Source organism: Gadus morhua, chromosome 1, assembly GCF_902167405.1.
Source record: "Gadus morhua chromosome 1, gadMor3.0, whole genome shotgun sequence".
Taxonomy (NCBI): Eukaryota; Metazoa; Chordata; class Actinopteri; order Gadiformes; family Gadidae; genus Gadus; species Gadus morhua.
In genome coordinates this window covers 10645367-10671617 of record NC_044048.1, presented here as the reverse complement: position 1 = coordinate 10671617, position 26251 = coordinate 10645367, and the positions used below count along the sequence as shown (strand labels likewise).

The window sequence follows — 26251 nt, the reverse complement described above, 5'->3', positions numbered from 1 at the left end:
TGTATGGATACAGAACTGGGAGAGAAGGACCAGACATTGGGTCGTGAAACAAATGGGCCAGTAAACGGAGAGAGAAGAAAAGGAGGAAATTGGAAAATATTCCCAGCCTGGAAACACGGGAAGGGGGAGAGAGCAGAGGGATAGACGTGAAGGCAGGAGAAGAGGGGAACCAGCAGCAGAAATATGGCAAGAAAGAGTTACTGGCTGGCTGCACAGGGCAGCATTGATTTGACATGCAATTACTGGAAGAGCGACAAGACCGAAAATGAAAAAAAAGAGAGAACGACAGAGCGAGGTCGTAGACAGGGAGGGTCGGAGTCGTAGAGGGACTAAGACATCGTAGGGTGATGCTGAGCGCGTGCAGCAAGCCAAGGTTAGGGTGTTCAACCTGAATACACACTCACACAACGGCAGTCTGGCTCGATAAGAGTCATTTGTCTGCGAGCACACACGGCGTGTACAACACTACACTAGCGCCAAAACACACACACACCGAATTCTAAGTGGTTGCCAAGTAACAAAATGCAAATAAAATAAATTTCCATGCAGATTTTTGTTCTGCCCCCACCACTGAATGAATATTTCAACACTCTGTGGAAGAACATGCACATACATGGTGGTGGCAAATCTAATCCAATCTGTTTGAATCTGGGAGCTATGGGAGTGGGGGTTATGCTTGAAGTGGACCAGGTGGAATATCATTACCTGTGTTCTAAAAACCAACTCTTTCCCAATTCAATCACGTTCCCTGAACCAATTAGCTCTCACTGAACCCAGAGCTGTAATCCTCTTCAGACGGCTAATCTTCCTCTCTGTCCTAAGTAACTGAAAGGCAGGAGAGTGGAACACCAAGAGAGAGTATGATCGATGTTTCATTGTTTTTTTAAGCAAGGGGAAAATTAAGAGAGACTGTGTTGAAGGAAAAGATTAAGCTTCATGAAATATATCAATGCAAAAAGAAAAAGTCCTATAATTGATATACATCCAGTATATTTAAGTAATTTTGTTTCATCAAGAAACATATATTCTATACATAAATAACAATATAATAAAAAAAACTATTCCTTTTGTGTATCTCACTGAAGATAAAACATACTATACACACTGTCCCAATTATAGAATGCAAATACACCAGAGTAAATTCTGGGTTCACATTGGGTATTTTATGAATTTAATTAAGAAATATTCACATTTGCCCCTCATATGAATTAGAAAACCACCTGTCATTTTTTGAGTTTACATTTTGGAATTAATTTATATTCGCTCACTTCCAATTTTTAACACTCTCCATTCTTCCAATGGCTGTGCCTCTAATGCCTCCAATTGTCTCCCATTATTCTCTCTCTTTCCACAGAAGGGTCAGATAAACAACATGCTGTGCTCTTTTGACGCTGAGGGGCGCTTGAAGGTTTTAGTACAATGCTTTCCTCTGTTCACTGTCCACATTATTGAGCTCGTCAAGCTGTCCTTTTAAAAGAGCTGTCCTTTATTTTGAATGTGCCTGTCAAAAACAATAACACTTCAGAATAAGGTCTATTATGGATGCATTCATCATTCGATCAGGGGGGGAAAGAATACTGTACTTTTCATATATTATTGATTGCCATTCAGATTCTACCAAGGCAAAACTAATTTGTTTGTTAAGACACATGAATAGACCTTATTTATAAGGGTTTTGTGACAGATGAGAATATCCTATCACACTGTTAGGTTAAGGATATTTCTGGGACATTTTCTATTTTTTGGCTATGTTTCCCTCATCGGTTTTGTTTGATGTAGTAATAGTGGTAGTAGTACTAGTAGTAGTAGCAGTTCCCCTCCCCTGTGCACTCTGTCCTAACAGGTCAGCTTGTTAATGTGAACTAACCTGCTGACGGGTTAGTGTGTTATCCCCTCCTCCGGGGCCTTGTGTCAGAAGACCGTAGACTGACCGTAGCCCCTTCCTCCTCCCTGGTCCCAGTATATCATCGTGTGTATCTTGTGGATATTTCTGGATCTAGGCTTGTTGTAGATTTGGAGAAAAATGCTTGCTCAGCGACAACATCTGTCTTGATACTCTGCCGATTTGTCTTTCTCCCCTCATTCATCCCCCCCCCCCCTCCCCCTTCTCCCTCCCATCCCCCAAACCTCCTCGTCTCTCTCTCCGCCCTGCTCTCCCCTCTTTCTCCCCCCTGCTGAGCCGCCTCTCCCATGCGTGATTGTGTGCGCACGTGCATGTGTGTACATTTGCATATGCATGTGTGTGCGTGTGTGTGTGTGTGCGCGCGTGTCCGTTTGTTTTTCTTCCCTCCAGATGAACGGGAAGGAGCTCTCCCGTCTCTCGCGGGACCCCACCCTGGACCTCCGGGACCCCGTGCTGTCCAACATCCTGCGGCGGGGCGGCGCCCGCCGGAGGGCCGAGGGCGGGGCCCTGCTGGCGGGCTGCGGGGCCCCGTTCGGGGGCCCGGCGGCCCTGACCATGGGCATGGCCGACTGCGTGGACAGCTGCACCCAGACGGACATCAGCTTCCAGCATATGTTGACCCTGGGCAAGAGCAGCCTGCACCCCTGCAGCGGGCCGGCCCCGCCCCACCCGCCCCCCTCGCCCCCCCTCCCCCCCGCTCTGGAGCCCTACCTGCTCAACGAGCTGTAAGAGAGAGAGGGGGGGGGGCACTTATGCACAAATTGCTATGAATAATATGTAATTATATAATATATGACTCTGTTATCTATGAATATATTCAGTCGTATTATGGTAATAGAATAGCTTGCTGGAAGGCTTTGCAGTACCTAACTGAATGTCCTGCTCCTCCTCCTCCTCCCCCTCCCCCCCTCAGCTTCATAGAGCCTGAGTACTACGACCCCAACGACTACTTTGACATCAGCCAGCACGAGGTGGACCGACAGGACGAGCTGGAGTATGAGGTGAGCCGTGCGGGAAGAGGCCATCACTCACCCTCCAGGCTAACCTTGTGGAGTAGAAAAACACTATTAGCTGAACGCTAACGTCACGCACTCATCCTCTGGAACCGCGTGTGTGTGTGCGTCTCTGTATATGTGCGTGTGGGTTTGTATGTCTGTGTATGTGCGTGTGTGTGTGTATGTGCGCATGTGTATGTGCGTGCGTGCGTGCATGTGTGTATGTACGTGTGGTGTGTGTGTACGTGTGTGTGTGTGTGTGTGTGTCTGTGTGTAGGAGGTGGAGCTGTACAAGTCCCGGCAGCAGGACAAGCTGGGGCTGACGGTGTGTTACCGGACGGATGAGGAGGAGGACCTGGGGATCTACGTGGGAGAGGTGCGATGGACACACACACGTCCTCAGAGACGTCCCTCCTGTCACCTGGCATGTGTCATCCATAGACTGTATAAGATGGTGTCCTCCCATCTTATCCTATTCTATCCTATAATTATTCTGACGTTTTTATTCAGGTTAACCCCAATAGTATTGCAGCAATAGACGGACGCATCCGTGAGGGCGATCGAATACTACAGGTATATGTGGATGTCTCGATTTCATTTTTGGTGTGTACGTCGTTTTCTCGTGTTTCAGGTGCTATGCTGTGACGTTTTCTCAACAGAAGCGTCACAAGTCACTCAACCGAACTGTCTTCATCCGTTGTTTCATTTGATTTGGTTTGTGTTTCACACAGATGTGTCAAAGTGTCAAATTACTTTCCCATCCCATTAAAACGGCTACAAACCCCCGACATATTGGCTGGGAACGGGTGGTCTCGTCTAAATCCTCCTTCTTGAGGGTATTTGTAACAGATTGCCCATTGTCAGCAGATGTTCTCCGAAAGGTTTTAAAATCTCCCAACTGAACTGAGAGCTAATGGCGGCCTGCCACAGTCTCAGGGGGTTCGGCCAGTCCGCCCTCAGCTCACCTCTCCCCTCTCACCACTGTGTGTCAGATCAACGGTGTGGACATCCAGAGCCGAGAGGAGGCCGTGGCCATCCTCACCAGAGAGGACAGCACCAACATCTCCCTGCTCCTGGCCCGGCCCGAGATCGAGGTGACAATGTGATGCAAGCGAGACGAGTCCCCAATGGAATACATTTCATGTCGTTAGATTGCTTTTGCCCCCTTTACGCCTTGCATCTTATGCACGCAACGCTGATCTTACAAAGGAACGTTAGGTGAGAAGAAGAAATTCCCAAGACGTAGCCCAAGGCGCATTATCATACGATAACAGTGGATCTGATTAGCTGGATGGGAGGCATGGGGTTGCATTCAGAGCAGAGAGGAGATCAGAAGGCGTAAGCATCACTCGCTGCTTCTTATTCTTCGTTCCCAGCCATCAGTTTGCTCGTGCGTGGAGAGCAGGAAGGTGAGACGATGTGATGAGAACACGGATAAGCAGCGCCAGGAGAGAGATAGATAAAAACACGATGAGAGAGCGAGATAGAGAGAGAGAGAGAGAGAGAGAGAGAGAGAGAGAGAGAGAGAGAGAGAGAGAGAGAGAGAGAGAGAGAGGAGCTGAGAAGGAAGGGAGGAGGATAAGAAGAGAGGAGAAGTGAAGAAGGAAGAGAGGAGAGGAGGAGAAGGAAGAGAGGACAGGGAGAGAAGGAAGAAAAGATGGTGTTTACATTCCCAGCAGTAAAGTGGATATGCTTTGTTCCCCTCAAGGTTACTGCTATCAGACATAGGGACACAGTACTGCATATAGGACCCCCAGTCCCCCCTCCACCCAATACACACACCCTGCCAAATGGCTCTCACACACACACACACACACACACGCACACACACACACACACACACACACACACGCTTTCCACAAGCGCACTCTAACAGATGGGCCACTGTTGCTCTCTACTTTAGACCTGGGTATTAGATCCTAACGTGCACAGAAGCACATTTAGAATGCAAACAAAATGTCAGCCGCCTGGCAGCACACAGGACAGCACTGATGCAAGGGCCAGCCATCACAATGAGTTTAACACACACACACACACACACACAAACACACACATGCAGAAACACCCACACAGACACACGCACAAACACACACAGACATAATCAATTTCCCTGTTTAAGAACACCTTTGTGTGTTCGGAGAGAGCTGTGTCGAGACTGTGAGAGAGATACGAGATCAGGAAATTTCTATAACTCAGAGGCGATAACCTAGCCTGGGAAGAGAATCACGGGCGGGAATTATGCGAGCACAGATTAAAGGCTTGAACCCTCGTCTAGGGAGAGGATAAGCGAGAAAGATGCAGTAGGAATAAGAATGAAGACGGAGATAATCAATATTCTGGACTAAGAGCCAGAAAATAATTCACATTCAAATATAATTGATCGGGCAATACAGTCCAGTTCGAAGGCTGTTGATCAGATTAAGCCTCAGTCTATGCCTTACTTCCCAGCTTTGCTGGGAATGTCAATCAAAATAGCACATACATTGTTAATAAGATGAATATATTGTTGGTCAAATTCCAATATTGACTACGATTTCCACTTTACTTGACTGCTCAGTAATACTATTACCTACTCCACAAGTATAACAGGGCTTGGAGCATCTCCATAACAGGTATGCAAAACCTTGTTTTTTTATGGTATCGATTTGCCCTTGGGATGCTTTCATCTCCTTTCCAGCACGATGTTAAAAAAAAAGGCCTAGAAAGCAAAATGTCCGGCGTTCAAATGATATGTTAACTTAGCTCCACCTAGTGATGATGATCGGTACTGCGTGATGCTGCTCATGCACAGATGATGAACATCAGAGCTGTATCTGTGACTATCAACACTCACATTAAAAACATGTAATCTAACTTGTGTCCAACATAACGAATATCCAAATGCACCACCCTAACACACTGTCTGTCTTTATCCCCAGAATGATAACCAACTGGACCAGGACGAGCTGGACCTCGAGCCGCTGGACAACGCCCTCCACCTGCCCAGCCCCCAGAGCCTGCGGACCGCCGGCAACCCCGCCCTCTCCGGGGGCCCCGGCGGCGTGGGGGTGGCGGGCGGGGGGCGGGGCCGCTCCCTCAGCCGCGACTCCCCGGGCCTGCTGCTGCACACGGTGCTCAGCAACAGCCAGGAGCTGGACAGCGGCGTGGGCCGCACCGACGAGAGCACGCGCTACGAGGAGTCGTCGGAGCACGACCTCCTGGGGGACGACCACACCAGCGCCTCCAACACCAACGCCACCAACACGCCCGGCAGCATGCGCAAGTTCATCTCGGGCTGCGGGGACACGCCGCCGCCGCCGCTGCCACTGCTGTGCTCCCAGGACCTGCAGTTCAGCACCGACTCCCTGCTGGGCCTGGACGCCCCGGAGAAGGCCGGGCCGCGCGGCGGGGAGAGGGGCTACGGCGCCGAGGACCCCGTCGGCGTGATGATGATGATGCCGGGGCTGACGGAAGAGGAGTGCGAGCGGTACCGCGAGCTGCTGGAGATCAAGTGCTACTACGAGAGGAACAGCAAGGCGCTGATGCTGCTGCAGCCCGGCGAGGAGGGCGGCGTCGGACCGCTGGACGTCAACATGAACGAGAGCCTGATGCAGCACGAGATGGCCCTGCTGGAGGAGGAGCTGCGCCACCTGGAGTTCAAGTGCCGCAACATCCTGCGGGCGCAGAAGATGCAGCAGCTGAGGGAGCGCTGTCTGAAGGCCTGGCCCCTGGAGGAGGAGAAGGAGGACGCGGGGCCCGCCGGGGGCCCGCTGGGGGCCGGCCGCCTGGGCTCCCTGGTGGGCGAGGAGTCCTGCCACCACGCGCTGTCGGACATCAACGAGCTGCCGGAGAGGGAGCGCTCGGACAAGGACAGCACCAGCGCCTACAACACCGGCGGGGAGAGCTGCCGGAGCACGCCCCTGGTGAACGAGCAGCCCCCGTCCCCCTCCACGCAGAGCCTGGACGGCCCGGAGCCCGCCCCCCCGCCCGGCCTGCGCCTCTCCTCCTCCTCCTCCTCTCGCCACAGGGAGCGGGGCAGCAAGGGGGAGCGGCCCGACAAGGGACCGGTGAACCTCAACCAGACCTACTCCCCCAGCTCCCACCGGAGGGCGGCGGAGGCCAAGGCCTCCAGCCCGGCCGCTAAATTTAGGTCCCTGTCCAGAGACGGAGGCGTGAGGAGGGGCTCGGACGAAGGTGCGAGGAGGAGCCCCAAAACGGCCGGCGCGACGGAGGGCCGGGCCGGCGGCCGCAGCGCCGAGAACAGCCCCTACCTGTCCCGGCGCCAGAGCGGCACCAAGCTGCCCCAGCGCTACCAGAGCTGCATGCACCTGTGGTCCCCCTCCACCCCCGAGGGGCCGGGGGGCCACGGGAACCCCGGCACGGAGGGCGACGCCAGCCCCATGAGCCTGGGCAGCACGTGCAAAGACGCTCCCCAGGGCCCGCCGGAACCGCCCCGGCACCTCCCGGGCCCCCTGCTGCCCGCCTCGCCCCGCATGGAGTGGAAGGTGAAGATCCGCAGCGACGGCTCGCGCTACGTGGCCAAGAGGCCGGTGAGGGACCGGCTGCTGAAGGCCCGCGCCATGAAGATCCGCGAGGAGCGCAGCGGCATGACCACGGACGACGACGCCGTCAGCGAGATGAAGATGGGCCGCTACTGGAGCAAGGAGGAGCGCAAGCAGCACCTGCTGCGGGCGCGCGAGCAGCGGCGCCGCCGGGAGTTCATGATGCAGAGCCGCATGGACTGCCTGAGGGAGCGGGAGAGGGAGCAGGGGGCCGGGGGCCCGCTGCAGGGCGGCGGGGACCAGCAGGGCGGAGGAGGAGGAGGAGGAGGAGGAGGAGGAGGAGGGGGAGGAGGGGGGGCGACGCAGCAGGAGCCCGCCTCCATCCTGGAGCTGTGCCACCGCAGGAGCATGAAGAAGAGGAGCCGCAGGATCCTGGACAACTGGATCACCATCCAGGAGCTGCTGGCCCACGGGACGAGGTCCCCCGACGGGAAGAAGGTGTACAACCCCCTGCTGTCCGTCACCACCGTCTAGTGGTGGGGGGGCGGGGACGAGACCACCACCGATGTAAGAGCGACCACATGAAGGACTGCTAATATGTCATTGCATTTGTCACCAGCAATAACCGCGATGCTGTTTTTGGGGGATATTTGTAGTTCCTCCGATTCAGATCGGTGTTTGTTGGATATCCTAAATCAGCAGGAAACCCACAGCCCTGCCAACACAACTGAATAACAGATGTTTAAAAGTGACCTGAACTTCCCTTTAGATCTGATACTGTATGCAAGGGAGAGGAGGTCGTGAGAAACAGCGCCCCCTACTGCTGTTTATCCGACAGGTGGGGAGGAAACCAGTGATGGGAGAGTAAAGAACAAAAAAACAAACTCCGATATTGTTGGAAGCATCAATCCATACTAGTGAACTGCTGATTTAACTGAAATGTGTTATAATTGCTTTTGGGCCATAACGATCATCATCTACACATCGAGTGTAACCGTAGAGTAGAATGTAGTTTAGGCATTAATGTAGACATGCATCAACAAGTGGTCTTTTTTGGGCTGAACCATTCAGTGTGACTCCATGACAAGTCACAGAAGCCTTTAGCTGATCTATCGTGTACACGGTGCCTTCCCGACAGGCAGTCTTACTGTACAGTATGCATTTTGTTAGACACACATCAGGACAAGTCGCCACTGAAGAGCTGGGTAGTAACAAATAACGAACCAACAGCACACTCGTGTTGGAGAAGGGCACAACGTATTTGACAAGCACAGGAACGAACTCCTATCGGGTACATGCATAGGACTAAAGCACACAATTGAAGAAAATGTGATACTATTTTCAGAACAAAATTTCTCGGTAATTTTTTAACCTGTCCGTATGGTACATTCTGATATAGTGGAAGGCAATGCTGAGCCATATGGGGCCGTTTGTAAACATGTATTGCTGAAAAACTGTAAATCTTTATTTCTAAATCTAAATCATAAATATACATTTAAATCTACATCCTAATTCTAAATCTATATTTTAAATCTCGATCCTAAATCCATGCAACGCATATGCTTATTCTCTTACATAATACTAATTAGTTCTGATTTCTAACCAGTCATATTTCGCGAGAGGCATCCCTCGCATTGAGCAGGTAATGTGCGCACATCTTACCCACATCAATTGGCTATTTATCTGGCATTATACAACGTGCCGTTGCAGGTGGGGTAACAGCAGCTCTGCTCTACAGACTTTGTTCACACGTCGCTTTGGCATCGGTCTGCGGTCTGTATCCGCATTTCCTGCCCAATGTAGCCTACGTGATGCCTCCCCCGATTATATTACTGGTTAGGAGAAGTCAGAACATAAGCAATTAGTACATGCATGACAATAAGCATATCCGTTGTCTAGATATAGGATTTAGATATATTTGGATATAAAATGTATTATTAGGTTTGGGATTATATTTAAAATGGTTCTAAATTTAAATATTAAAACGTGAGATTCAAATTTCAGTGAGGTTTGGAGGGCTGTTTATTTGCTGAATTTAAGAAAAATTAAGCAACGCTTGAGCTAAATCTGTAACGAGTGAAGCACATTTTTGAGCAGCAAGTTTACAAACGGCCCCACACAGATCCAGGCTATTTTATGCTTTGAGTGGTTATCATGGTCAACTATTTCGCGATGTGAAATTTGAATTCCAAGTCAATTATTATTTTCAATCATTCAAAACGCTTGTGCATATTGCAAACCTGAAGCTCTGGAAAATGTATTTAGCCTACATCGTTTAGAATAAGTTTGCAATAGGAATAGGATAGAATTTTTGTAATCATTTATGTTGTTTCAGGTACCAACCTTAACTTTGTTTTCTACGACTCTTACTGCTGTACATCTGGTGCCATGGCATTGTTGGTTCATAAATGATTGCAGTAAAGCAAATAATTATTTTACATTTCACTTCGATGCATGTTTGAAATCAAAAGATTTTATCTTACATTTATCCCGGATTTATGTAACTGTGGAGTCCCTGTAAAGGTGTTACTAGAATAGAAAATGTTTGTGCAGTTGTTCATTCAATATTGTCTGTAAAAGGTCTGTCTGCTATTCTAATGTTTGAACCTTTTTTTAAATAAATTATTGACTGTGAAAACGACTCAAAATATAAATTTTCTGCAAACAGACGTGGCCACCAAGAAAGAATAGTCAAGATATCCTAAACAATTCTAAACCTTTATTTTCTAACAAGAGTGAAAAGAAACAAAATTCAACATTGAAATGAGAAGTTTATACACAAACTCACGACAACTGTGTGTCTGCAATATCAATAACAATAATAATAATAATAATAACAATATTATCCTTTCAACCCAGAAAACTGAAAAAATGTGATAAAGTGAGATACAGTGAAGAGTTACTTATGTTTATACAGAAAGAGAGAAAGAGGGGAGAGGAGTTATGAGAAGGGGAAAAATCTTACCAAAGGGACTAAAAGGAGAGAGAGGACTGAAGGTAGAAAACAAAGCAACACATGGAGAGAGAAGAGGAACAGATAAGGATCTTGGGAAAGTAGCACCAAAAACATGAATGCCTGTTTTTTTACACTTCCCAAAACACTATGGTCTTCATAAGTCCCCATAAATAGCCTCTTGGAACACAATAGTCAATATATATATACACACCATATATATATATTGATATTATAAAAGTTTAACCGTGGTGTGTTCACCTATTGCCTGTCATCACTTACTGCCAACCGGGCACTGGAGCTTCACGCCTGTCCCCAAACACAAATAACAACCAAAGTCCATCCGAGTTTCTGCGGACAGTTCCTGGGGAAAAACGCGTGGTTGTGCCTTGAGACTAGCATTCGACTAAAACACCTCTGGAACAACACAGCATACCGACAGACCTCAGAGCGACAACTTAAGACCGAGACGCTGCCCACCCAATACAACGACGCCTTCATTGGACGAGACGGGGGGCGGGGGGGCCGGGGGAGGAGACGGGGGGCAGAGGGGCCGGGGGAGGAGACGGGGGGCGGGGGGGCCGGGGGAGGAGACGGGGGGCAGAGGGGCCGGGGGAGGAGACGGGGGGCGGGGGGGCCGGGGGAGGAGACGGGGGGCAGAGGGGCCGGGGGAGGAGACGGGGGGCGGGGGGGCCGGGGGAGGAGACGGGGGGGTGGGGAGGGGGAGGGAAACGGGAGCAAAGGGAGGCTCAGTAGACTTGATGGTGGTGGGTGGGGCTGGGGGCAGAGGGGGGGGGGGGGGCGAATGGGAGTGTGGATGAATGGGCTCAGAACTATCAGCACTGTGTTAGCGTTTGAATGTAAGCGAGGGGGAAGGAGGGAGGGAGGTAGAGAGGGAAGGAGTGGGGGGGGGTATAGAGGGGAAGGGGGGTGGGAGGGAAGGGATGTCCTGCATCTCCAACGTCTTGACGTAGTCTTCTGACGGAGAAAGATGCTTCATTCTGTTCCTCTTTAACTGGGTTCTGGTCCTTTCTGGGGTTCCACCGTTGACTGCATCACAAAACCTGGGAGCACACACACACACACACACACACACAAGAGCATGAGGACCGCGAGTCAGGAAGCTGCTGAATGTACAGCGGGCGGCCATTGAAGCGGCGCCGGGGGCCTCACCTCTGTACGGGGCTGAATGGGTAAGCGGGGGGAGGGGCTGTGGCCGAGGGGGCGGGTCTTCTTGGACTCGGAGGCGTCCAGGGACTTGGGGCCTTCGTCTGGCCCGGAGCCACTCCGGTGGCCCTTCCTCTTCCTCCTCGAGTCCTTGGCCCGCCCCCGGCCCGCTCCTCTCTGCTCCTGGAGCTCAATCTGAGGCGACACGAGGTGGGACATTTAGCAAACCATGGAACATTAGGACACACACTGCGGAACAATGGTGGATCAGAAAGGATGAAAACACCCAACATCATTAAAGGATCGAGGTTCTGGAACACCCCCTTGTTTTTTAAGACCGTACATGTATGACACAAGTCGACTCTGCTCTCTGTGGCTCATGTGGGGGGGGGGGGGGGGTGTCTCTCACCTGGATGAGTGTGTGCAGCTTCTCCCTGGGGGGAGCACCGTGGGCATGCAGGACTCGGTGGATGTTGTGGCTCTGGTCCAGGGAGACCTCCAGCAGGTCTCCCTCCAGCTCCAGCTCCTCCAGCCGGGCCCTGGTGGCCGGGGAGAGGCTCACCACCTGGCCTGGCAGGGAGGGGAGCAGGGGCAGCAGAGAGGCCACACCTGGGGTGCAGAGAGACGGAGAGAGGGACTCAGAGGGGGGGGTTGTAGCCTCGCAGCAGAATCACAAACCTGAGGGCAGGTTTTAGACCAAAGGCTGGTGGAAAACGAGCTCAACTCTGGCGCTGGGGGGGTTCACGATCATGCACATATTTGTTTGGAGCGATCGTGTTGCCGAGTGCGGGGACCTGGAAGCGTGTGATTGGCTGACAGTGACCACCAGACACAGCGCTCCGTGGCTCGTCTGGTGTGGCTCGTCACGCTTTAAGACCGACCCTGCCGTAACCGTGTCGGACTCTACTGACCTTCTCTAAGAAACACTTGCCTGATATTTAGGTCAGCAGGTGGAGTGGAGTGCACTGTGGCTGATTAACTTACTCTCGAGATAACTCTGGAGATAACCCATCGATAGGTCGTAGATTTGGTCGAATTTCAGTCTACCTGGTATGATTAAACAATACTAACCTGTAAGACTGGACTTCTTGCCGAGTCCATTTGCACATTCGGCCTGTGGGGAAGCACAAAGGATGAGGTGAAATGAGGAAACTACACCACAGTTGGAAGGATTCAATATGCTGCTGCTCCAAACCCCCTGAAGGGAAGCCTGGGACGACGGGCTTTACCTTGGCGCCGTTCACCTCCGTGTTCTTCTTGGGAGAGTCCGTGAGGTCGATGACCCCGTCCTCCCCCCCCTCCGAATCGGACAGCACGATCACAGCGTTCCCTTTGGGCTCCGTCTTGGCCTCCTCCTCCTCCTCCGCCTCCTTCGTCGTCTCCTCGTTGCAGTGCAGACTCGCTTTGAGTTCCTGGAGCTTCTTGAGGGCCCGCTGGACCTCGGGCGTCTCCAGCGCCTCCTTGGCCCGGCCCTGCCAGTTGATGGCCCTCTCGGTGAGGCACTGCAGCGCCTCCCCCTCGGGGAGCCGCACCGGCAGCTTCTGCAGCGCCATCAGCAGGGCCAGGATGGTCTCCAGGCGGGGGCGGCGCGAGCGCTGGCACCGCGGGCACAAAAAGCGCGAGTCCCAGTCCCACCAGCAGAGCGGGTTCGACGCGTGTGTGGACGAGGAGGGGGGCACGACGGAGGGGAAGGGGACGCAGCCGCCGTGGAACCAGTCTTTACACAGCTGGCAGCGGAGCTGGGGGGCCCGCGGCGGCCCCCCGCACGCACACACCGCCGGGGGGCCGTGGGGGCCCCCGTTCTCTTTGACAGAGTTCTGGGGCTGGCAGGGCGCGTCCAGCTCCATGCCGTCCTCCGAGCGCCCGTTCTCCTTGTCCTCCCGCTGGGCCGCGGCGTCCAGCCCGTCTTTAGACATGTTGGCCCTCTGCAGCCGGAGGAGGGCCTCCTTCTCCTGGTGCTCCCCCTCCTTGAAGGCCATCACCTGGGGGCGGAGCCGGAGGTCAGCGCTGCACCGTGAAGCACGCTACTGCCCCGACACACACACAGTACACGCTACCTTCCTCTATTGGAAGTATTCAGGATAACAAAATGAAATATACAGCTTCAATAATGCTCACACAATATACTACCTTCATACGGTAACATACAATACACTGCTTTAATTACTGCTAAGGTAATGTACTGCCTCAAACGATAACGACAAAATGGGTCGTTTGGGTAGGAATCGTCTTTAGAGGCATCGGATCGAAGACAGGACACCCTAGGGTCCCTGCACACCAACACGGGAGCATTTATACTACAACACAGCCCAGTGAGTACAGTCGGTAAGTGCAGGCAGGCGGAGAACCATTCACCAGGTATGGGTCCTTTGGGGGGGGGGGGGGGGGGGGGGGGGGTGCGTGCTGGTTTACTGTACTGCTCAACACAGTGATCAATGTGATCTAGTAAAGAGCAGAGTGGCTCGGTGACTCTGAACTCACGATGGCCCCGGGGTCCCTGAGGTCCTGGGCAGAGAGGCCCAGCGTGTTGGAGTCCGAGGCGTCCGACGGGTCGTCCAGCGGCGCCGTCTCCTCCACCTTCTCCCTCCTCTTCGCACACGGACACAGAACCTGCAGGGGAGAGCTGCACTTCAGAGCACGTTGATGGCCCATCCTGTTTGTCTGCAATAGCCTTTGGGTTCACATTTTAGGTCAGCTGAGTATGTATAGTTTAACTCACTTTAATATTACTATTGTGCTTTTAATATGCGCTTCTTAAGTTTTCCTTTGAAGATGAATAAAGTACTTTTCCATCCATCTATCCATCTCTTAATATGAGGCCTCTTCACAGATGTGTCGGTGCGATCACTGGCCTCTCCTCCCTCTTACCTCCAGCAGGCTGTGCTGGCTGCTCTTCTTCAGGAAGGTCTTGGTGGCCTTGTCCTTCCAGGAGTGGGCGCTGGCCACCTGCACCTCCAGCTGCCGCAGCTCCTCCATGCACACGGGCAGGTCCCTGCCGATGGCCACCAGGCCCTCCAGGTCGTCCAGACACGGGTAGTGCTCCCCGTTCTGCAACGCAAACCGACCAGCGGACGACGTGATTGTACGCACCAAAGCCTGGGTGTTATAGCGCCATCCTGTGGCGGTCCTCCTCTACCTTAACATTATCTCCCAGCATTTGTTTACAGGCAAAGAACCCTCATTGGCATGGGTCGGAAACAAAGTGGGTGTCTTTACCTGGATCTCCTCTAGGTCGGTCACCCAGGCGCGGGCCCTGCTCAGGCAGCCCTGTAGAGAGAGTATGTTGGGCAGCTTGACCGGGATGAGCTGAGCCTCGTTCACTATAGCCTCCAAGGTGGACAGAGGGTGCTTTTGCCTGCGGAAGACACCCGAGAGAAGGGTCATGTGAAACGGAGCCACACTGAACTGTCGTCACACATCTCTCTTCCACTAGCACGGTGTGTTATGATGTAACGGTGGAAAAGCTGCACCAAACACATGTGTTTTTCTAGGAGGGATTCGAGGAGCAGGGGCAGGAGTGAGGGGGTCCTGGTGGCGGTGAGTGGTCTCACCGTTGCTCCAGGCAGATCTGGGCCTTCTCCTCCCAGCGCTCGGCGATGGTGAGCAGCTCCTGCAGCTCCGCCATGGCCGTCTCCACCGAGACGCTCTGGGACACGCCGCAGCCGGCCTCCATCAGGCTGCGGAGCATGGCCAAGGTGACCTCTCCCCGGTCCCCTGCCTCAGCGCCCAGGGTCCGCCGCACCTCGCTCAGCCAGCTGCCCTGCGCCTGCTGCCCCTTGAGCAGGTCACACTCCGGGACCAGCACGGGCAGGCCGGCCCCCCGGTCCAACAGGGCCTGCAGCTGGTCCGGGGCCGGGGAGTCCCTCCTCCAGTCCCGGTCGCTGATCAGAGCCTTGGCCTGGCCCTGGAACTCCTTGACGCTCTGCAGGATGGCCTGAAGAAGCAAGGACATTGGTATCTAAGGTTTGCCTTCATGTGGGTTACCTGCCGAACTACTAGGGCTGAACGAGTTGGGAATGCTAATTGTTTCGACCAATATTGCGATTGAGATTTAGTATGCGATTTTTCTTTTCATAGTTCCTTATGTTCTGTATTTTTCACTAAACAAGCAATAAATCATCCTATAGTATTACAATCACAACATTGGAAGCAGTCGACATATAAACTGCCCTTTCCTTTAGGCCAGGCCTAAGTGTTGAGATGAAGTGATGCATGAATTGATATAACATCTTTATTTAACTATTGAATTGTAAAATAAAAACTAAATACGAATCTTACCGATCTTCAGTCAGTAACAAAACAATTTTTTGCCATTGCGATTTGCTTATTGTGTTCTATTACAGCGCGATTTTGGTTTGAATTTGATTAAATCTTCAGCCCTACTCGCTACACAAGAATTCAAGTTAACACTCCTGCCCTGCCAATGCCAGCGGCAAGGGCACTGCATCTGGAGTTGGTTTCCAGGCGCTGGATTCACACTTAAAAATCGAATTGGAAAGATGAATCATAAACGTAGACCTGATCATTGACACAGCATGTCGACCTCCTAAAGCTTCCCATGTGAGGAGTTTCATCTTACCTGCACCTCTTCCATCTGGGGCAACACACAGGGCAGGTTCTGCATGGTCTCCACCAAAGACTTCAGCACTGCCAGTGTAATCTTAGCTCCACTGAAACCCAGCCACAAGCACCGGTCAGTTTACACTACTGGAGCCATCAGCGATGGTCCGGGCCATGTTTAAACCTGGAGTATGTGTGGAAGTACCGTACCTGGTCTTGGAGTAGCTAAGGAGCTCAGTGCTGCTCAGCTGGCATTGCTGGACGTCTTTGAGAACAGTGTTTAGTTTGTAGAGGAGCTCATTGTCTGGAAACTTTTTCTCTGATGCCTCGGTCTTCAGCAGCTCCAAGTCGGCAATCGCTGCAAGGAAGAACCAAAATAGAGAACATCTATTTTAGCAGATTATTGATTTTGATTTCAATGCAAAAATTTGAATAAAACTACAAACATATTTACCTATCTTGTTTCCCTCTTCATGTTCAAGTGCCTCCTTTACTCGGTTTGCCCAGGAATCAAATGACTCAGAGCGGACCTTAAGACGGTGCAACATGGCCAGCAACTCATCCAGCGTGTATCTGTACCTGCAGGGGGAAACGGCAGGAGATCAAAAGAAGCCAGCGATAAGACAATAAAGTCATAGAGGTGGAATGTTATCTGATGTCCTCTGCGTACCTGAGGTAGAGCTTGTCTGTAGGGCAGTTACATAGGTCCTGAGTGTGATAGAGACAGACCACACGTTCTGGACAGTTGGAGCAGGCCAGGGCAGAGAGGAAGCAAGTCGTCTTGCACATGTCACACTGTCTCTCGTCGTCAGGGAGCAGTTCAAACGCCTCTCTCTCCGCCTCGGTGATGCCCTGGAGGTGGTCAAGAAATAAAAGACAAAAAACGGCTCGTTTATTTTGGAAGATCGCAAGATCACAGTCTGTGCCCTTCAAACAAATCACAGAAGCACTAAAGCACCACTTGACGCTCCTCCACGCTTCTCCACGCATCTCACCCTTTCCATCAGCCCCTTGCGGAGCTTTCTTTCCTCCTGGACGATGATGAACATCTCCCGGTGGGTGGCAGCTGCCAGGTTGAGGTCTAGCCTCTCTGGGCAGGCTGCCATTTTACAGGTGAGCTCCTCGTGGGAGAACACGCAGTACCTCCGTAGGCGTCGGTAGTGCTCGATGCAGGAGCGCCCGGCTGGCAGCTGAGAGCGAGGAGGAGATGATGACAGAGAGAGAGAGAGAGAGAGAGAGTTAGTTATAGGCCTGAACTAGTGATAATTAATCCCTAGCGGTATTGGAGGTGCAATAATGGATTGCCGCATACCCAGTCTGCAGTGCAGAAATTGACAGCTTCAGCAAAGTTGTATCCTTGGTTGAAGCCACTGTGGTAGGCTCTGGGGAAGGTGATGACAAACTCCCCGGCACACTGGTTGGTGCGCACCACCTGCGGGGCAAAGACCTCAATGGTAAGGGCGTGAAGAGGTGGAGCGCTTAGGGGAGTTGGGGGACATGCGGTCGGCGGGAGCCACGTACCGGGACCCCGTGGGCCATGAGGATGTTGGGGTTCATGATGGTGACCAGCTGGTGCAGGAGGTCGGGCTGGGAGTCGAACAGCTCCGGCGTCAGCTTCTTCATCACCTCCTCGAGCCGCTCCGCCGCCACAGAGGGCACGCCATACCAGGTCTTGGGTTCCCCCCTGAAGACCCACAAAGACAAATGAGCAGGAGAACAGCGACCATCGCCCGCTGATAACCAGAGTGCACATGTAACGTAGGCTTGCCGAGCGCAAAAAAAAGGACAGGCGCTCACCAGTGCAGGTAGTTGATGGAGTAGCTCCAGTGGTCCTCGATGTGCCAGCAGAAAGCAGAGAACACCATGCCCACGTAGAGCCAGGGCACCTTCATCCCGGAGATGTCGGCGTTGATATGGCACAGCACCGACTGCTCCAGCACAGGCATCACGTTCAGGTTCCAGCCAGAACGGGAATACTCCTGGAAAGAACCGCAGCACAGCGAGCGCTTACACCAGGGCTCTGGAGGACCAGAATATTGTCGGCCTCAGGTAGTCCTCTATTGTGGAACTTACCTCTTCCTCGCTGGAGAGGAGGCGCAGCCCGGTGTTCATGGGGAAGCCACTGCCAAACTCCTTGGAGTGAATGTCTGCGCCGTACTCCACAGTCACATCCTCCTCGATACTACTCACCAGCCTCCAGAACTCTCTCTCCACCAGCTCAGTGGGAACCATCTAAATATCGCAGAGGTTTCAAAATATCACAGTTGAAAGAGATCAGTCGGCGCCTCACAGAATCAGGCCTTTGAGTGGATGTGTACAGAGGGTTCACTTACATGCACAGGCATGTTGAAGTAATCTGCTTTGAAGGCATCTGCCATCTCCCCAAAACTCTGCAGGCTGTATTCTCGTGTGGCCTGTTCAAAGCCAAAGGCTTCATTCGGCCTCTTGCACTCCTAAAGAGAAACAAGCAGGAAGGTTTAATATAGCAGGCAGTGAGCGAAGCTGGCTAATTTCAGTGGATTCTGCACATGCTGGTAAACTTGGAACTACCTGTTATGAACCTAAGGCAAGCGTTCTTTTTGACAGGACTGACGTACCTCTGCAACACATTTGGGACATCGCCAGTTGCCTTTGGGGGGTTCTGTGAGTGGGGGCAGCAGACAGAAGGTGTGGTAGTTGTCCTCACAGCCGTCGCACAGTAAGAGCTTCTCGTCGTCATCCCCGCGGCCACACATCCGACACACAAAGGAGTCCACCTGACACACAAACCATGAGGAGAGGTTTAATGACCTGCCGATGGCGTTCACTACACCTTTTTTTTAATTCACAGATCAACCACGACGGCCCCATGGGTTGTCCTTACAAACTGTGGGTTGTTGATGTTGCGCCTTAGCCTCATGGTCATCTTGGTACAGGGGCCTTCTTTTGGCCCCCCTTCGTCGTCGTCGTCCTCCTCCTCTTCGTCATTCTCATCTCCTTTAACGTCCTTGACATTCGACTCCTCCTTCTTCACCTCAAGCTTGACACCAGCAGGGGGCAGCGAGGGGCTGGACAGGTTCTCGCCCGCCTCCTTCTTCAGAGCGCCGCGCGGCTCTGTGGTGGCCGCTGGGTCCGGGGGAGCTGCTGCTGTGGACACCTTGTCCTTGACCGTGACCGTCTGTGGCAGCTCTTCTGCAAAGGAGCATCATAGATGGCTCAGTTCACAGTCCACAGGGGAACTCATCTAACCACTAGTATTGAGGAACTACAATGGGTGGCGTGCAGCGATAAGCATCTATTAGCTAATTGGCCAATGAGAATTTATTACATCTAGTTCAGGATATTTGTGGACTTTCTCTGGCCTGACATAAACAAAATTAACAATAAAAGTGTTTAAGCCTAATTTGCCCCTCGGGGATCAATAAACTCAATTTGTTTATATCTCAACTGAGAAAAGGATATCTAAACATCCTCTGTATACAGTAGTGAGGAGGCGTCTACCTTTCTTCCGGATGCTCTTGTCTCTGGCCATCAGACCCAGGCCCATCATCTTAGGCCCTGCCCCATAGATCTGCAGCTTCTTCAGCTCTGGGTTCTTCTCTATGTCCTCCTCTGTGGGTTCAGGCTAGGGGGTAGAATGAACAGGTTAGCTTAGGAGTACCAAACCATCTGCCACAACGCAACAGCACACAGACAGCCAAGCCAAGGAGACCACATCTGGGGTGATGGCACGATAGCATAGCGATGCATCACAACGTGAGCCTAGGCTGAGGTTAGATGGGAAGGGAAATGTTAGCCTACAACGTTGTGAAAAGTTTGAAGAACCGATAATGTGAGAAACTGAGCAACCACCACCAGTAACACCCATACACTTGAAAAGAAAAGAGAACAAAAAAGAAAGTACCAAACACAATGCAACGCGTCAGTTGAACTGCACAGTCATTTATGAGTTGTAATATCTACTTGCATTATGGGCAAGTATTGCAAATACTTGACAATCTTTCAACAGATTGTGTAACCACCACCAAGAAAAACCTGTTTATCTAACCTACAGGCTTTTTTAGATTGAGAGATGCAGTCCAGTGGCACGCATGCAGCTACACAACAATGCCAAACTAAAGAGACAGCTAAAACCAAACGGCCCGGCATACACAGCCCAGCATTTATGCAAACCAAGCAACGTCAAAGACAAAAAACGAGTTACAGGGTTAAAAGAAAGGAGGGTCCATACACACTTAATGGAGGGGCTTTGAAGACCTAACTCAGCTGGGGTGAAATAGACTAAGATTTATGGACATGGACATGACTTTATGAAGGGGAACTCATCTAGTTCATAGAATCTTCCCATGTAGATTCTGATACATTTACGTGGTGTTACAAACATTAAGCCCATGTACAACGGAGTGAAATGGGCCAATTTTACTTAAAAAAAAAAAAATATTCAGAGTGTTCCATTACTATATAAGTGGAAACAAATGATTGACGTTTCCAAGAATAGCGACTCAGCCTCAAACATGAAGCTCTGGCGACAAATCTTAGTTGCCAATACCCTTCAAAAACATTTTTTGATTTGCATCGTTACGACTCAACCACCTGGCGTGACCGCATCCCTGACAGTGTTTTTTGCTGCAGTTAGTGGAAAGGTGAAAGTATAGAGCTTTGGCGAAGGCGTGAGTCTAGGAAAGGAAAGCGAGGCACGAAGGGAGAGGGCTGGAGAAACTGAGCTTGTATGCTCAGGAAGCAGTACCGCAGAGCTGAGTGGAGGGCCAGCGGAGAGAGGATGGGGGGCCAGATCCTCTGGACCCTGCAAGGGGAACAATACAGGCAACGATAAACTAAGACAGGAGGGGGACAGAGGACCAGAGAAGGAGAGCGATAGAGACCTGAACCGGTTGAGCAACCACAGGAAATGGAGAGGAGACTCAAACTCACGACTAGGATAATGATTCAACCGTGAGCGTTCACAATAATCATGTATCTTTCATGGAAATGTCCTTTCCGAACATTTACGGAAATTCTTCGGATCACATTCAAATAAAAAATGATATTGCATTAGGATAGAAATTGTCCAACAATCAGACAACAGAGCATTTGAAACATTTGAAAAAGGAATAGTTGAGACCTTAAAGTTTATGTTAGGGTCAATATTAACAATGACATTAAGAGTTAGTTCAAATAACGATACTATGGTAAGAAATCAGCTATCAATTTTAATGTAAATATTAAATTGAAGTCCTATAAAATGGGAGTTTGTTTTTCTGATCTAGAAGAGGCAAATAAAAGAAACAGCACCTAAAAACAGCCACTAGAAATAGGTGGATTATAAATGTGGCAGCAGATGAAATGCAGTGAGGCAGTAATGAGGGGTTAAAGAAGGAGTACGGAGCAGAGAGCAGAACCAGCATGGAAGAATAAAGCAGGCATGCAGGCTACATTCTTGAAGGCATCATATACACACTTTTCATGTTCAACTTCATTAAGAGAAAATAAATAAACCAGGATAACCCACTAACATACAAAGTTGCTAAACCAAACCAAACCAGGCATTTGCTTTGGGAACCCTAAATGCAGATTCTTGTATCCAGCCACACGGTTACCATATCAGGCTTTTCACAGTCAACTTATCTCGGCAAACAGACAATGCAGCAGCATGTATGGAAATGATAACATGAGATAACACACATAATAAAACAGGAGGTGTCGTGTATCCCAACACAAGTAGTCTTTTATGTAGAAGCTTGAATGCATGCTCCTTTAATTTAGAAATAGCATTCTATGAGTAACAGCCAATAAAAAAAGAGCAACAAAAAGGGAAGGCCTGAAGGCATCAAATGTTCAGCATGTTTTCATTACCAGGTCACCAAATGGAGATAGTACTATCAGTAGAAGATAATTGACCTTAAGGACATGATGAGCAGAGAGAAACCATCACAGATAGAGCAGTCAGAACCTCATTAAACATCAACGTTATTTATCAGGCTAAATTATATTGTTGTGTAACTTTATCGTTTTTTTTTTTTTTAGTTGTGATTATTATTACCCACAATACCGAACCACAATTACATTAATCAAACAAAGTATGCTAGACTTAAATTATATCAAACTGATAATATTTTTATGACCAAACGGTCTTCAAGCCTGTTTTAATGCTTTGATACAGAGCTATCAAAATAGAGAGGAAATAAATGCATCTGACATTAGGTATAGATTACTGTACAATCTAGCGAGCCTTTAGTGCGCCAAACTCTATTTGCAACTAAACAGATTTTAAGGGTGGAGGGGCATCCCCAGAAAGACTCATCGTCTGTAATCTGTTCAGAACTCTCCAGCCCTGAGATAAGTGAAGGGCAAGGCGGGGCCTTAATGATACATTGGACCATTTGATGTTATGGCACTCACATCTGGCTGGCAGCGGTTAGCCCTTCGTCCGTAGCTGTTCATCTTGGAGGGCTGGACAGACTGGCGCAGGGGGATGGAGTGTGGCTTGTACTCTCTGTCCACCTCCTCGCCGTCATAATGCTTTGGCTTGCAGTTCTACAACAGGGGGAATATACAAAAGGTTTAGCACGTAATGACTATGAAAGGTAGTTAACTATTTAGACCAAAATGTTCATTGTATGCTCCGTGGGTTCAGGAGACAAAACGATAACGGAGCGATCAGGCATGAAGAGACAAAAAAACAGCAGCGTGGCTGTTAGTGATAAACTGTGTACATAATCATTAAACTGAGCACAGGACTTCCTACCAGATATCGAGATACAGTTTAACAATAAAGATGAAAGCAATGAATAACCAGAAGTTAGGACTACGCCTTTAGATTGATTATATTGCACCTGTGAGTCCCACCAGCTCACTTGCTTGTGTCTAGATACAATCGCCCTAAGAAATCCCCAGTCTTCATCATTTTTGGCGTCATTCGAATCTTTCAAATGTTCTGGCCAGATAATACTGGTACGCATTGTGAAACACTATGTAGTTATCTTCATCCGATTTTACTTGGGAAGGAAGTAGGAACCCAGCTCTCAAGTACTAGTCAACAGCAGAACTGGTTATGGTGTCAGACACCGCCCCCATGATTTGGTTGAACAAGCTATAACTGCTTCACATCACGCAGTGCTTACATTATATTTAATGGGCAACAAGTTTTGTCCCCACATGTCTGCATCTCACAATGTCGCTGGCATCCAAGTTACGCTTTTGGTGGCGTCTGTCGTTTTTATGTCTGAATGTACAGCAAGAGGAGAGTTGAGCGTGAGCAGAGTTTTACCGTCAGGCTGGCACCGGAGTGGAACATTTCAAAGGGGTAGACGATCCTCTCATAGTGGGAGCGTAAGAGGGAGCCTATGTTCTTCCCGGGAGGGTAGCCCAGCCTCTGGGCCACACGGGCCCAGCGCCGCTCCTTACACACCAGGTCAAAGCCCCCTTCGTCTGTTACAATCTAGGAAAGGAAGAAAAACACATACAATCAATAAAAAATCCAACCAGGAAAAGAGAGCATCACATAAACACAATGAAAAAAGATAACAGCTTTCTTTAACAGCACCTTTGACAAGCTGAAAAGGTCAAGGATGCGCCTTTCGATGTTTGGGATTTTCAAGGAGGATCCCTGGATTTCCCAAAACTTGGCAATGCGGTCCAAATAGTTTAACTTCACCCGGGTTTCCGCCTGGAAATGGGATGAAAAAGTACTGATAACAAGTTCACTTCCATAAACATTAGTCTGTCCACAAAGCACAACTATCAGCACAGAAGGAGACAAGGGTCAAACCTCAAGCTCATTGAGCCTCTGGATACGGGGAGTGAAGCGGAAAGTATCCAGCTCCACTGAGAAGGGCGGTTGCCAGTCCTGTAGAGAATTGACATCAAAGTCATCTTTTGATCCATCAAATTGAATTAATTACTTGTTCATCATAAGATAGATGAAAATTTACCGCTGGGGGCCGGATCTTGCAAATTCCCGACTTTTCTGCGATTGGACGGATCTTGGCAATGTAACCAAGAGGGTCCTGAAACTCTTCCCATGATGGCTCAAACACCGGGCACTCCGGAGGAGGCACAAAGTCTTCCCCTTCCATCACCCTGGCAACAGAGAGAAAATGTTCAACAAAGTTAATTACAAGCATACACAGTGGAAGGCCATGCTTTTGAATCATATTTAGGGCTATAGATTTATTTTCCATAGGTTTGGGACATCGGTATTCATAATAATAATAATAAATGAAATTTATATAGCGCTTAATATGGTACTCTAAGACGCTTAATAATCATAATAAATTGTGGATTAATTAATAGAGACCCATTCACAAAAAAATCCCCAAAGGGGGGCACATTCATGAAAACGTGTCATGTGAATATTTCAACATATTAGATGGACGTTTCAATTATCTATAGCCTTTGCAGTTCACAAAAGCCAGTTTGATTTATACCTGGTAGGCCCTACCAGCAGTTTACAGCAACAACACAGGTCTGAGGTAAACTTCCGTTGGGGGTGGGGGGGAGCCTGAGAGGCTGGTCTAAGCTCACCCCTTCCCCCAACATTACAGACACAACAAAACAAAAACACCCGTGAATCCAACAAGGCCCATTAGGACATAAACTTACACAAACATATAAATAAACATGGATAAATTGAGTAGTGCGTGAGCAACACACGAAGTCTGTCGTTATGTCAAAGTATAAAAAATATTTACAAAAGTCCAAACATAAGACAACCATGTGTCGAGAGAAGACGATGGTCTACTCAAGTCGGCACGTGTACTGGACCGTCTGTACTCAATACTGACCAAATTTGGGACAAACGATCATATCTGGTGCTTGACGGGCCTAAAAACAAACAATGGCGTTGAAACCACGAACCCAAGAATCGAGGCCAACTACAGCATCACTACTTCAAGGTGGTTAACGACTGATGCCTTCATCTACAAAACACGCATCTAAAAGACAACTGACCGTTGGTATAGTAATACAGAACTATATCCATGAATAAACCAAACGTTAACCTATGACACTGGTGGTGTGGAATAAAATAATCTAGTGAGAAGTACTCATACGCTAGCAAGAGTGACACCATGAGCTCCAGAGACGTTTTCCACAAATATGTGTATATAGACATGAAAGTTCACATGACGTCCAAAATATACAACTGTCGTACTATGATCGTTTTCCCATCAACACGTCTGGAGGTCTTGAGGGGTTCGCAGGGCCCGGGGTCACAGGGAGTGAGGATGCTGTCGGTAGCGTTTGCGGCCTCCACTTTGAGCCAAGTACAATCACCTCCCACCACGGTCTAGGTAAGCAGCTAGCACTAGCAGGACTGACGCTAGCGAAGGGAACTTGACTTGACAACGCTAATGACGTTAGCGTCCGTAGCCAATTACCCAGCGTTAGCTACACACGTAACAATGGCTATAGTGAGAAAATAAACAACGGTCCAAAATTGGACACGCGTAACATTTTTGGCTTGATTACACAGTCGCTACTGACCCGTAGACACCTCGATGTCCCGGGAAATGATGAGGGTTGGTAGCGACTGCCCTTCCTCTGTTGTGATTTCTCTGGTGGTTAGCTCACGTTGGACAGCTGTGGTCGGTCCAGTTGGCTAGCTACTGCTAGCAACTAAAGTTGGCCGTTTTACAGCTTATTCCACCATATAGCACCGTCCCATTAGAAACATAGGCAAAAGGGACGGACCGTATGCGCGTGTTTCACTTCAGAAAAAAAATCTTAAACTAAAAAGGATGACACTATTAATCCAATTTATGATCAACACCATCTCTGCCTTAGGATCATCCTATCTTCCTTAACAAGACGCCATTTTAGTTTTTTTTCTCACGGCCGAAGCACAGCCCCGAGTCTCGAGACGAGTATCTACGTCAGAATCACAACAGAGCTGATGCCGTGTGAGGAATGTAGCGTTATCCCGGTCTGTAAAATCGTAATTTCCGTCTCTTACGTCCTATGAGCGGTGTACGCTAGTTAACAGTTATCAGAGCAGAGCGATAAGAACAAAAACCTCTCAAAAATAACAACATCAAGGAAAATGAAAATAACGTGGAGTTTGAACGAAAAATGGCAAAGAAATATCCCAAAACATGTAACGGAAATGGATATCCCTTTATCGTCAGTCCCGCCCTCTCTTGTAGCTAAACCAATTTAACAGAAAGTCCCGCCCTCTCCTGCCTTTCGCCATTTGGAGTACCCCCTTCCAGGCGTT

General features: G+C 49.9%; 2 protein-coding genes across 5 annotated transcripts in view; one reads left to right on the top strand and one right to left on the bottom strand.

Moving 5' to 3' along the window:
* LOC115550453 (PDZ domain-containing protein 4) overlaps positions 1-10017 on the top strand; it is a 19017-nt gene extending 9000 nt beyond the window's left edge. The window contains exons 2-8 of one of the 3 annotated variants that reach the window (XM_030365501.1): positions 1355-1408; positions 2294-2628; positions 2817-2904; positions 3176-3274; positions 3409-3471; positions 3891-3992; positions 5817-10017. In XM_030365501.1, coding sequence (XP_030221361.1) covers positions 1355-1408; positions 2294-2628; positions 2817-2904; positions 3176-3274; positions 3409-3471; positions 3891-3992; positions 5817-7913 — 2838 coding nt within the window. In that variant the 3' untranslated portion in view covers positions 7914-10017. The remainder of the gene's footprint in view (positions 1-1354; positions 1409-2293; positions 2629-2816; positions 2905-3175; positions 3275-3408; positions 3472-3890; positions 3993-5816) is intronic. The other 2 variants (XM_030365511.1, XM_030365519.1) reach the window with 2 other exon arrangements.
* Positions 10018-11370: 1353 nt separating this feature from the next.
* Positions 11371-25872, bottom strand: kdm5c (lysine demethylase 5C). 2 transcript variants are annotated; one of them, XM_030365477.1, is made up of 29 exons: positions 25522-25872; positions 23970-24117; positions 23807-23884; positions 23582-23704; positions 23306-23476; positions 22438-22572; positions 20786-20842; positions 19540-19663; positions 18923-19230; positions 18657-18815; positions 18393-18512; positions 18133-18291; positions 17857-18038; positions 17581-17743; positions 17372-17491; positions 17055-17249; positions 16730-16911; positions 16514-16638; positions 16270-16417; positions 16079-16169; positions 15051-15433; positions 14716-14854; positions 14368-14547; positions 13981-14109; positions 12729-13481; positions 12571-12613; positions 11909-12108; positions 11506-11694; positions 11371-11396 (listed from the first exon to the last, which is right to left on the bottom strand). In XM_030365477.1, exons 2-29 carry the CDS (start codon positions 24111-24113, stop codon positions 11388-11390), a joined length of 4809 nt encoding a protein of 1602 aa, XP_030221337.1. In that variant the 5' UTR covers positions 24114-24117; positions 25522-25872; the 3' UTR covers positions 11371-11387. The 2 variants fall into 2 exon arrangements, with proteins under 2 accessions (XP_030221337.1, XP_030221346.1); XM_030365486.1 differs by lacking the exon at positions 20786-20842.
* Between the last annotated feature and the right edge of the window lie 379 nt (positions 25873-26251).

Bases quoted from the DNA above. Each gene is read 5' to 3' on its own strand.
- kdm5c (XM_030365477.1), bottom strand. From the start codon at position 24,113: ATGGAAGGGGAAGACTTTGTGCCTCCTCCGGAGTGCCCGGTGTTTGAG. The intron at 17,250-17,371 runs GTATGCGGCAAT...CCTCGCTCTCAG, and splicing joins ATTTCTGCACTGCAGACTGG to CTGCCAGCCGGGCGCTCCTG. The intron at 13,482-13,980 runs GTGAGTTCAGAG...CTCCGCCCCCAG, and splicing joins TCAGGGACCCCGGGGCCATC to GTGATGGCCTTCAAGGAGGG.